Source organism: Prinia subflava, chromosome 8 (assembly GCF_021018805.1).
Source record: "Prinia subflava isolate CZ2003 ecotype Zambia chromosome 8, Cam_Psub_1.2, whole genome shotgun sequence".
Taxonomy (NCBI): domain Eukaryota; kingdom Metazoa; phylum Chordata; class Aves; order Passeriformes; family Cisticolidae; genus Prinia; species Prinia subflava.
Window position 1 is genome coordinate 23,941,841 of NC_086254.1, and position 12,707 is coordinate 23,954,547.

A 12,707-nucleotide genomic window follows, 5' to 3' on the forward strand; every position below is an offset into this window, starting at 1 on the left:
ATGCCGAATGTCGGGAATAGCGAATATCGGGAATGCCGAATGTTGGGAATGCCGAATGTCGGGAATGCTGAATATCGGGAATGCCGAGCGTCGGGAATGCTGAATGTCGGGAATGCCGAATGTCGGGAATGCCGAATGTCGGGAATGCCGAGCGTCGGGAATGCTGAATGTCGGCAATCCCGAATGTCGAGAATCCCGAATGTCGGGAATGCTGAATATCGGGAATGCTGTCCCCAGAGCCCTGGCACAGGAATGCTGTCCCCAGAGCCCTGCCCGCAGCATCCCCTGGCACCAGGAATGATGTTCCCAGAGCCTGGCATCGAGAATGCTGCTCCAGAGTCCCTCCCTGGCACAGGAATGGTGTCCCCAGAGCCCTGCCCTTGCATAGGGAATGGTGTCCCTGCCCTGGCACAGGGAATGTGTCCCCAGAGCCCTCCCCGGCCCTGGAGCACTCGGGGCCCCGGGAGCGATGGGATTCCCTCGGGATGCAGCACACACGGGAACCTGTCCCCCTCTCCCTGGGTTCAGACACTTGAGAGGTGTCAGAACCACCCAGGGGAGCTGCTGGAGGCTGCGGGATGGGAAAAAGCATAAACGGAGGGGAAGCAAACGGGGAAAACTGCTGGAGAGGGAATATTGTTCCCCAAATCCAGATTTCCCGTCCTGCAGAAAGGGCTGGGGTGGATGGGGGAGCTTTGATTTCACACACACAGAGGAGGATAAAAAGCTGCCCAGACAGAAGTGACCACACGGTGAGGGATGGTCCGGGAGCTCACCTCACCTTTCCCTTCGGAGCTCTCAGGAGAAGCCTGGAACCAGAGCACTCCGTGCTTTGCAATGCCTCGCTCATCCCAGCAGCCTCTTCCAGGGAATTCTGCTCCAGCTGCTCCCCTAAATCCTGATTTTTGCCCTATTTCACATCTGACCCAATCCTGGGCTCTGTGTCCACCAAGAGAGAACCCCAAACTGAACAAACCCTATCACACTCCTGCCCCTGGTTCAGGTAACACACGTGTCAAAATGGGCATCCCTGCAATTAGCACGTGATTACTCCATCTGCATAATTACACGTGGTAATCATGCTGCAGCATGTTTGGAACTGCCAGATCTCATTTTCCCCAGTAATCCTGGATCGTATGAATGTCTTCAGTAGGAACTACTACTTTAGATGTTATGAATTAATATCAAGATGAAATTGAATTAAATGTACTGATTTTAATGTCATGAATGCACTCATAACTATTTTTTTCCCCTGAGAACCATCTGCAATTTAGAGACTTGCTAATCCTAATTAAATGCACTTTTCTCAAGTGTGTGCAAATGAAGAGAGAAATCTGCTCGGGAAAGCACTTGCATATTTTCCTCTTTCACTAAGGGGGAGAAGAAACTGGTGGTTTAATATTAGCTCTTCCTCCTAAGAGAGAACGAGTGGCATCCTTGCACTCTCAGGACACAGAGCAGCCAGAGATGGATCCAAAGGGGTGATTTCTAAAAGCAGAGGAGGAAGAGCCCTCACACGAGTGTCGGTGGTGCTGCTCTGGAGTTCAGCTGTGCCTTCCATCGTTTGGGGAAGGTTTGAAATCCCAACACTCAGCTTGGAGCAGCAGAGCCCGGCACTGCCGGGTACCACACACAGAACGCTCTGTGCTGGTTCTTCCCTTCAGCAGCTGCTCCTCAGCCAGCCCTGGGCGCTGCCCGGCGAGATTCAACCGCGGGCAGAGCTCAGAGGGGCAGCAGCAGCTCCGTCCCTGGAACGGGCAGGACAAATCTGAACCCAGCCCCAGCCTGGGCACCGGGCAAGGCAGGGCTCAGAAGGGCAGCAGAGCTCACACCCCTCCTGCTGTCCCCTCCAGCCAGGGCCACCCAGCACCTCCCAGGAGCCCCCAGCACCTCCCAGGAGCCCCCAGCACCTCCCAGGAGCCCCCAGCACCTCCCAGGAGCCCCCAGCCCAGCCCTGTGACACCCCCAGACCCCCCCGTGCCCCACGGGCACAGTCAGGACTCACCAGTCACTGCCACAGCACTTTGGCCCACGGCTCCCACCTTTGGGAGGTTTCACCCTCCCCAGCTTTTATCCAGGCAAGAACCTGGCCCAGCCTGTTCCTACAGAGCAGCCCGGCCTGGGCAGCCAAGAGTGCCCCTCGTTAATACCCCCTCGTTAATACCCCCTCATTAGTGCCCCCTCGTTAATACCCCCTCATTAGTGCCCTTAAACGGGGCTGGCACAGTGGGGCTTTCACCAGGTGAATTCCCTTTCTCCCAAGGAGGAGTTGCCTTGGACCAGTCTCCCCAGACGCCTTCCAAGGTGAAAATTTCACTTTCGAGACGTGGTCAGAGGTGCTGGTGAGGTCTGGCACCTCAGGAGAGTTCCAAGAACACAACAGACCTAGGAAATGTGGCAGAACATACTTGGTTTAAAAAACTTGATAATAATTTAATACAAATTATGAAGTCTCACCAAAAAAATACAATTAATGCTCCTCTCAATGTTATTAACACAAAAAATGCATTTAATAACTGAGTTTCCTTTCTTGAAGGAAAATAACTGCAAGAGAAGAAAGCAAAAGTTTCTTCCTCATTTCAAGACAGATTTTCTGAGGAGTGACTCAGTATTTTCATGTAACTGAACACAAATTTGGATTTGGTTATTGGCAGCTTCTCCCTCTCCCCCTGCAATGCGAGGATGGTGAAAGGTCAAGTGAACATGAAATTCCAGGCAACTCCTTTTAAGCTTTAAAAGCAAGACACAGAAACCAGTTTTGCAAAACACCAAGTCTATATTTACATCCACATGTAATAATATACTCAACTAAAGTGAAATACATCATAAATTAAATGAGTAATGTGTGCCTGCTGCTTGCCGACTTCCGGTCCCAACAATTAAAATAGAACAAAATGGAATGAAATAAATACATTTAAAAAAGAAAAAAAAAGGGAAAAAAAATCGACAATTTGTACCTCTATATATGCACTGTTATTTCCAAAGGAACATACAAAACCAGTAGTATCCCAATAGTTAATACTGACAGGCAAAGTGTGGTGGTGCTGCCATGGAATGGAGGCTTCAGGTCCATTTTTCCATTCCAACCCCCAAAAAAAAAAGCCTTGAGGGAAACTGTACCAGCATGAAGGGAGAATAAAAACAAACAAGCCTCAGGTCTGTTTGCTGCAACACGTTAAAAATGAGCCCTGCCCCGTGTGGCACAGAGCAGCTCCAGCCAGAGAGAGAGAGATCACACACAAAAATAGATTAACCCTTTTCCAAGTGAATTCATCTTCAAAAAATAGGCTATAAAAGTGCAAAACTAGGGAAACAAAAATCTAGGTTATGTACATATGGCTCAGCTTATGAACAGGAAAACAGGTCAATAGTGTACAATTTCCTGATACACAGCACTTCATTCCACTGCCAGCTTACAGAGACATTAAAAACCAGTCCCATTCACAGGAACTGAGACAACTGGAACATCTCAAGTTGCATAATGAAAAAACAAAGAGTTTCTAGGGTTTTGCTATTTTACATTTGCTGTAGGAGGGGAGAGAGAAAAACGAACAGTGCAAAATATTTAATTGTTTTGTTTTACTAAAAATATATGGAAGTCAAAGCCAGGTACAGAAGGAATTAACTCTTAACTACAACTTCATGAGAAGAAACGAGGAAGGCAAGGCAAAATATGCAACAGTTCTGCTTTACTGGCTGGTAACTGGCCATCTTCCCTTTACAAAAATTAAACTGCATGTGCATTAGAAAAAACTCTTGTTGTCGTCACAAAAAAATAAAAGGAGATATTCTCCCATTTACAGGATATTTCTCACTCATTTTAAACACCCAGTAGATGCTAAAACTTGACATCAAGAAGCTTCCAAGCACAGTCAGGCAGGCTCCATCACAGCCACATCCCTTTTGAAGTCTGGAGAACCCAAATTTGTATTTCAAGGCTGTTGTTTGAGACTTTACAGCTTTGGACAAAGGTGCAAAGGAGTTTTTTTTCTCTAAATGTGGCTGTGTGGAGCTCAGTACAGAACAAACATTTGAAACGTGGAGGTTATTATTGTTTCTCAAGCAAGTCCCAGGGATTTTCTGTTTGGATGGTGGCAGAGGTGTTCGCTCTTGAGCAGCTCCTCTGAAGAACAGCAACCAGTGCCGAGAGAAGAATCCAGCCACATTTCAGGAAATCCAAAATGTCAAGTATTGCCTCATGCTTGCATTTCAATCCGTGCTGGAAGCAGAGCCCTCCAGCACGTCCTGGTCCTCACCCAGCCAAGGCAGAGCAGTGTCAGCACCGTCGCTTCAACGCTCACAACATCTGAACCCGACACTTGCAGACAGTTTATTTGGAACTTGGTTTAAAAAACTAACATAGTTCAACAGGAAAAAAAAACCAACGTGAGAAACTTTCACTTTTATGAAAAAGGAGCATTACGCCAACAGGATTTTCAACTTCAATATTTACAGTTTACCTGAGGTGCAACGATATATAATCTTTCCAAGAGAAACTCTTCAGCAGCGCTCAAGTATGTAAAAATAGAACTCCTACCTAATATTTGGTCAATTAATTCTAATGAAAAATACTCAAAAGTCAAGGTCAAGATATACATTCTCCACACACCTTCATAACCCAACTGTTTAGACTACTTTGTATGGCTATTTGGTACAAAATGTTAAAAGAACCAATATTATAAAACTGTAGTGTTTCTATATACAGTACAATCACAGCTTAGTTCAGTAGCTTTCACCATCTTCTCTTCCTCAGGGGATGAACTGCAGGTGTAATTCCATGGAATATGCACTGGTGTCCTCAGACCTGGGGAGAAAAAAGAGGAATAGAGATCAAGTTTGTGGTGCACGGCTCTAAAATGGTACAGCACAGTTTTTGTTGTGAGGAGTGTCCCTGTAACAAAGGGAATTCCAATCCTTGCTAAAGAATGATTCTGCCATGGAGGCTGAGCTGCCAGCTTTATCTAGCAAATAAAGTCTGCTTTGGAAGATGCTCAGCACCAAGAAGAATTTCAGACATGAAATCAAGTTAACAACACAACCAGACACATCCGTGCTTAGCAGGGGGACAATGAGAGCAGTAAGATTAGAATACCATGAAATAAAAGTGTTTTAAAAGCTGTCGACTCAATGTCAGAGAGCTCTGCTCCCAAAATCTTTCCATAAAATTTTGTGTGCTGGCCCAGGGTGCTACAGCATTCCAGAAATACTCCTTAAGTATTTCTCTTAAGAGGGAAATTATCTGTGGCTCTGGGTTAGAGAAAGGCCATCAGGTTATTAATTTCCAGTCCTGCAGAGCTCTCCTGGGCTGAGCTGTGAAGGGTGCTCAGGTCTCAGACACAGCTGCAGCACTGAGGAGATGAACCCACAGCACCAGGCACAGCTTTCAGTCCCTCCCCGGGTTAAACAGAGGGAAAACCCCCTGGAATCACCTCTGGATCACAACCAGCAGCTGCCCAGGAGCTGCCAGGAAGCCCTCCTGGACCCACCCACCCCGGAGCTGTGGTCTGAGCAGTCCTGAGTGCCCAGCAGGGGCAGCCTGAGCAGGGTCTGCACCTTCAGGGGGCCCAAAACACAACCCCAGGAGCCAGGACTGTGCCACAGGCACCTCCTCACTGCCTCCCCACACCTCAGGGACTGACTGAACTCCGACTTCCTGACTGCACTTTGACTTCCACTGAACACTGCCCACTGGAATTATAACTAATTAATGTATTTACCTAGTGCCACCCTCCCATTTCTCTTCAAAAAGGCACATCCTGTACCTCTCAAACAAACCATTCCCACCCCACCAAACAATCAGTGCTGCCACCCAGCACTCGGTGATTTTACAAGAGGGAGGAAATTTTTATCTTTCTGGGCTCAGACTTTCACGAGCTCCCTTCACGCTGTGCAGGAACCTTCGATGCCACCAGCACCTCGTGCAACATTAGCTCAGAAGGGTTTATTTACCTTTGTGGAGTGATTCAGTTCTTCTTGTCCCCGGGTCTGAAGGGCGTGTTCCCCACGAAGGGCTCGTAACTCCTCTTCTGCAGCAGGCTGCTGGGTAAGTGTTGGTACGACACCGATCTCTTTCCTGGGAAAAGAGTCACCAAAGGGAGTCAGCATTTATTTCCTGCTCCTCTCAGGGCCACGTCAGCATCCAGCATCCAAAACACCCTGACAAAGCAGCTCACAATCAGGCCTCAAAAATACACATTCCTTGATAGTCTTATTATATGAAATTCAGGATCCAGAATAAATACCAAGAGAATGAAAAGATAATTTAACAGCTTTGTGGTAAGTTTTATCCAAGTGATGTCCAGCTCCAAATTTTACTCTTTTTATTTTGCAAGAAAAAAATGTCTTTGCTTAACTCATCCCACAGCAGAGGCCTCACCTAAAGAGGTGTAAGTGCTGCACCCTTAATGCCTAATTCACTTCCTGCATTGGTTTGAAAACTGAATTTTTCAGTGAGTATTTGAGAGGGAAACTGGGGATATTTCATTGCTGCCATCATGGATTACATGGAACCCATGACACTTTAAAGAGTGTTAGTACACATTTACTTGCAGATCTTTGTTAAGCAATGTTCAGTCTAGCATACAGGTAGTTTCATGTTTATCTGAGACCATTAATTCAGATTTATATATGTGAAATCAATGCCTGTTCCATATTAAGTCTTACTAGCTTAGGCAAGCAGTCAAAAACACTTCATAAAATTAAGGCAAAAAGTCCAGAATCATTACTCCCACAGGATCCAAAAAGCCCAACTGCCATCCATATTCCATGAAAGCCTCCAGTGCAGCATTGAAAAAAAAACCCTAGCGAGCTTTAATTAAATTAAAATGGCAACAGCTAAATTAATATTTCAACAGGATCCACGGAACCATTGGAGTGTGTCACGAGCAATTGTCTTTAATTTGCAGCCTCTGCCAAATCAATCAGCCAACAGGTTATCCTTGATAACACGTTGCCATTGCAAAGGCAACTAATTTGAGAATAACACAAACTGAGTGGTTTCAGAATGTTTCTGTCTCTTCAGGGCAACACGGGATGGCAAAGCTTACAAGCAATAAGGGAAGGCATCATGCTTTAATCAAGTTTGCCAAGTGGAACATATTCTCCTGACAACTTGATCCAGCATTTAACATGCGACAGAACATGTTGGGGGCACCTCGAGGATGCTGCCACAAGGCCTTAGGAAAAGGTTTTGACATCGTGGTTTAGAAAATCAGCAGGGTTCAAGAGGAGGAGAGGGCACAGAGCTGCACCTGCACAGCTCTGCAGATGGGATCGCACTACACAGCTCCGAGGAGATGAGGTCTGGAGAAACTGTTGTGTTTCAGATTTATGATGAAAAGAAAAAGAATTTAAAGAAACTTTTATCTTTGCTCTCCACCCACAATAAAATTCTAACACTGGGAGGTTGCTTGGCTGTTACCCTGTACCCTTCTCAAGAACTAGAAAGGTTTGAGTTGGGTACTTCTAAGCAAATTGGCTGAAAAATTCAAGAAATTAACCTTACAAAGGTACATCTTCCTGCCCGGGGCTTTTACAGAAGTTGCTACGAAGTCTTTCCAGTGGAGGTAACAGCCATAAAAAGTTGCTTTTCTCACCCTGAGCCAGCACTGGGTAATGAACAATGAAATCCTCATTTCCATGCCAACAATGCTGTCAAATTAGCTGCAGCCACAGTTCTGAGAGCTCTAAATCACAAAAACCATGACAAGTTCTTGGTTTCGGGCAGTGTCTCCAGGCTGGCACCGAGGAAGAGGAAGCCAAGCCCAGCACGGAGATTTCTCTGGCTCAGGTGGAGCTTCCAAAGGAGGAACCAGGGGGATTCTGTGGGGTCACTGTTTAAAACCAGAGCTGCTCCTTCAGCCTGCCCTGGCTCACTCTGCTGCCACCTCTCACCCCTGCCCACCCTCACTGCTCCCTGCAGCTCATCCTCTCACAGCACCAGCAATCCAACACTCCTGTTCCTGGCCAGCCCTGTGCAGAACCAGTGCCCATTTTGCATTTCTCACAGAAATTCAGGGATCCAGGAACGAAACCAGGAATGAAACCAGGACCAAGCCCCATTTCCACACCCCTCCAGTGACTCAGCTGTGCTGCTTTTCCTTCTCCCCTCCCTGCCCAGCCTGGACACAGAACCGTGACACTTTCCCTCACCTTTCCCTATAACCCACTAGCCTGCATATTTATATATAAATTCCTTATATATGATATATTTTTGAAGCCAACAACCTTAAAACAAGCAAACAAAAACCAGAACAGAGTGAGCAAATACTTTTTTTTTTTTTGCCTCATAACTAAACTCAGCGTTTGCAGTTTGCTCTGACCTGAGGGAACACACCCCTGCTTGTCACCATCCCAGACAACTTCAGAGGAGCAACTTTACTGCTTCCAGAGAATGGGAGCATTCAGAGTTCAGGAACTTCACAGACTTTAAGACTACACAGCCCACACAGGCTATTCATTTTTATAATGGGATCTTCGTCCCAAAATTCAAAGTCCTGTATTTGTAGCTAAGTCCATGCTGACCTCAGCTTCAAGTCATAAATATCACCTTCTACAAATAGACAACTGCTTAAATATCACCTAGCACCTTTTAATCCTGGCCTCCTGCTGACTTTTTGAAAATGATGATCAAGGACAAAACACAAAAAGCATGTATTTTGTATAAGTAACAGAGTATTTCCAATACATCACAAATCATTTATCTCTGCTAGGCCCAGAACTTTCCACAGAGCATTACTACACCATAATTAGAATAGCAGAGATCTGTTGTCTTGATTTAACAAAGTGTTCTGTTCCTACTAAAAGTTAAACATTAAAAAAAATCATTGAAGAGCAGAAGTCTAGGATTTAAATCAGTTTTATGATCTGCAATACATCCTTTTCTGCTCTTAAAGGGAACAATTGTCCATAGTAGCTTTTTTTTTTTTTTTGTAAAAAGTTTTATTAATATTCCAGATGGTCCAAGACTTCTGGCACATTAAGCAGAAAGGCTCATTCCATATCCTGGATTAGTCAACATGTCTGGAGCGGTCTGATGAGCAAACAATACATGTTTGCCATCAGAAACCCACAGGAGAGGGGAAGGGGGACCTTGAGGAACTTCAGATCCCTCTTTAAAATTCAGCCCTTCCACATCTAATTCCCCAAGCCAGGAGTCTGCTGAACCTGGATTTTAAGTCTAAAACCACTGCCCAGCCCTGGTGAAATGCTAAGTACAGCTGCATTTCAGTGTTTCAGGGTGGGCACACACTCATTCCTGTCCCATCCCCTCCCCATGCAGAGGTGTCAGAGGAAGCAGGGACTGTACCTTCTCCTGTGGAGCTGCTGACTTGGCCATTGCTAGATCCACAAGAACCATAGAGGGATCCAGAGCTGTAGGGCTCGTAAGGTTTGAGGGCAGTCAATGCACTGGGAGGATCAGCATCGTCTGCACTGAGGAGCCCCTGTTTGGCTGGCAGGACAGACGGGGCGGGTTTGGTGCGAGGGAATTCCTGAGGTAGCAGATTTGCATATCTGTTTGCAACACGGAATCTGCTCATTTCGTATCTCCTGTAATTAGCCAGCGGAGAGTCCTGGTGCTCCACAGCTACCACGGAGGGTTTCATCCGTTTGGAAGAGGTTTCTCCATAGTCCAGAGCTGCGTTGCTCCCAGGTTTACCACAGAGATAGTCCCTGCCTCGGTGGCAAGCCCAGCCAGGGTCACTGAGGTGAGACTCCAGAACCCCATTCATGCTGCTGCTGATCAGACCAGACTGAGTCACCGGGGCACCCAGAGCTCTCATTTTCGATTCAGGTCTTTTTACTCTGTCCAGTACTGGAGAGATACTGGAACTGGAGTGCACTTCTTGCTGAGGTTGTCTGTAGTTGTTTGCCTGAGCTCCAATGTTACTTTGCTGTTTATGAAACTTGAGGTTACTGGGGGCTGTGCTGCCCGACTCGCTCGCGGAGAAGAGAGGGGCTTTGTTCTGTGGAGGGGCACATTGCTTGGCTTTCCCTGCCTGCAGTGGTTTTTGCTGTGGATTAGTGGAGGCCTTGTTTTTATTGGGATGCAGAGGCAGAGGAGGCACATCCTTGCCCAGCAGGGCCGGGGGGCAGCCCGTGCGCCGGGCCTTGGCCACGGCCTTGCTCCTGTAGCCGTTCTTGTTCACCGTGTCGGGGTTGTACTTGTGCATCAGCCTCTGGTGCATCATGAGCACCTCGGGGTAAAATGTCCTGTAGGTGCAGAAGGGGCAGGTGCTGGGGGCCAGCAGGCCTCTGCTCGCAACCACGGAGCATTCCTGGGAATTCTTACTGGATAAGTCCAAGGGCTGCTCGTGACAGTCCACCACAGGCCTGCGTTTGTAGTTCTCAGTGCATTCTTGCATATTGTTCACATTTTGCCCACCAATAAAAGCACAGATATACTGGACATCATCTTCCTCTGATGCCACAGAAGCCTTTCTCTCTCTTTTAGGCTGAGCTTCCTTGGTTTCCCTCTCAGCCTTTAGTTTTTCCGGGTAAGGAGCAGGCACGTTCTCAGGTATTTGATTCATACAAACAGAACCTTTGTTCGATTCCCTGGAATTGTTCTTGACTTTTAAAAACACTGTGCTGCCTATTGCATTGCTCAAGGACAGAACTTCCTTTTGCTGCTTGGCGGGTGGGCAGCTCTCAGCATCTTTGGCACCATCCAAAAGCCTCTTGAGGTTTTTGGTTTCTGGAGCAGCGTCGGCAGCCAGCGCCAGCGCCGCCTCCTGAGCCCGCAGGGAGCCTTTGCTGTCCCCCTTCCCCTCGGCCGCACCGTCGCCGTGCCTGTCCTTGTGGTGTCTCTCTAAATGGTACCTCAGGGAAGTCTTCTGGGCTGCTGCATACTCACAGAATTCACATTTGTACGGCTTTTCACCTGCAACACAGTTCGCAGTAAGTCAGTCTGAGATTTGAAGGCTTGGTCACAAACGCAAGGCAATACCGTGGACTCTAAAACATTAAAACTGATTTTTCTCTCCATTCCACACACTCCCAAGTCCCAAACTCATCTCAAACATTTAAACAACAGTATCTTGAAGGTTTTACTAACTGCAGTGACACCTTCTGGCGGCGCTGGGATGTTTCCACACGCTGGCCATGGATGGAGATGGGAGCTGACAACGCGTTTGGCAGAGATGAGCAAGGAGGGGAACTCTGGGTCAACCCCAACAAGCTGCAGCCCTTGATCATCCCACACGTGTCCTGTTCCCAACCCAAACAGGACAGCCCAGCTGCAAACAGAGCTCTTCCCCAGAACACACAGGCAGCAGCACGAAGGGTTTGTCTGGCTGTGCAAAACAAGGAGCTGAGTAGAAAATGAGACTCAGCTTTTCCCCAGGTAGCAGCAGCTGGCAGACAACCAATGTAACACTTGAGAAATTGGCTGGTTTTTAAATTAAAACCAATCCCTAAACTATTGTTACACTGCTAAAAGTAGAAAAAACCAAAACTTTAAAATATATGGTTTTAACAATACTTAATGTAATTAGCATTATTCAAAACCATTTATACTTACATAAACAATTCAAATAAATTTTAATTGCAATTATTTAATTTTGTTTTGAGCTAGAGAAAACTTTGTTCTTAACATCAGTAATTTTGAAGGCAGATTCTGTTTTTCATAAGCAAAATCAAGCATTGTAACCAAGTGTATTCAGCAGATTTCCCTCCCACCCCAAAAGGTGCAGCCCCCATTTACCTGTATGAGTTCTGAGATGAATATTGAGGTAATAATTGGAGCGAAAATACTTTCCACAGTAGCTGCATTCTCTGGAGGTTCCAAGGGTTTTAACTTTTGTTCTTTCCAAACTGTCTTCATTTTTATCTTTGGGAGAAAACACAGGCGTATTATGAAGAGAAAATGCTAATTTGCAGTCTTGTTTTAAACAGTAACTGTCTTTTTTAATGATAAACATCAAATTATGAACTGCTGTCAAATTCTACACTCTGCAAGTGACTTTTGCTCTGTTTTGCTGCACTGAGTAACAAGAGCACAAGAGTTAAAAAGGTTTCTGTCCAGAACACTGTGGATTGTGACAGTGACCAAGGAGCCCAGAGAACAAACAAGATGCAAAACAAGATTCAAAGAGGAAGGAAAAAAGAGTTCTCTTTATTGACCTACAGGACCTTGATGGAGAATGGCCCATCTCAAATACTCACACAGGTTATAAATTGCATTATTTTATTAAAGGGGATGTTTGAATTAGTGTGAGTGGGATGAATCAGACTAAAAATGTGCTCTGTGCATGACAACCAAACACAGAGAGGTGGGCAAGGAAGGCAAATATGCCTTTTCTTTTAAATTAATTCTAATAATGGTATTATTTACATGCTAATCAATGGCATGTCTGCAGAGAGACACTCTTTAGATCTGATGAGGAGTATTTCCTATGAGCTCCTCAGATTTGATGAGGAGTATTAACACGGAGTGAGGAGTTGCCAGGGTGTCCCAAGGGTGCCCTGGGTATCCCAGGAACAAATGCAGGGATGTCCAAGCAGTTTCACTGCGGTGCAGAGGGGCAGGAGGTGCCAGGGTGTCCCCAAGGGTGTCCCCAAGGGTGTCCCCAAGGGTGTCCCCAAGGGTGCCCCCAAGGGTGCCCCCAAGGGTGCCCCAGGAACAAACGCAGGGATGTCTGAGCAGGGATGTCCGAGCGGTTGCACCGCGGTGCAGAGGCAGGAGGTGCCAGGGTGTCCCCAAGGGT

General features: G+C 46.5%; 1 protein-coding gene across 3 annotated transcripts in view; it reads right to left on the reverse strand.

Annotated features, from left to right (window-relative positions):
• Positions 1-2,752: 2,752 nt before the first annotated feature.
• ZNF217 (zinc finger protein 217) overlaps positions 2,753-12,707 on the reverse strand; it is a 28,454-nt gene continuing 18,499 nt past the window's right edge. For all 3 annotated transcript variants that reach the window (XM_063404194.1, XM_063404193.1, XM_063404192.1), the window contains exons 3-6: positions 11,705-11,830; positions 9,308-10,882; positions 5,950-6,073; positions 2,753-4,804 (exon numbers count right to left, since the gene is read on the reverse strand). In XM_063404194.1, the coding sequence (XP_063260264.1) occupies positions 5,964-6,073; positions 9,308-10,882; positions 11,705-11,830 (1,811 nt within the window). In that variant the 3' untranslated portion in view covers positions 2,753-4,804; positions 5,950-5,963. The remainder of the gene's footprint in view (positions 4,805-5,949; positions 6,074-9,307; positions 10,883-11,704; positions 11,831-12,707) is intronic.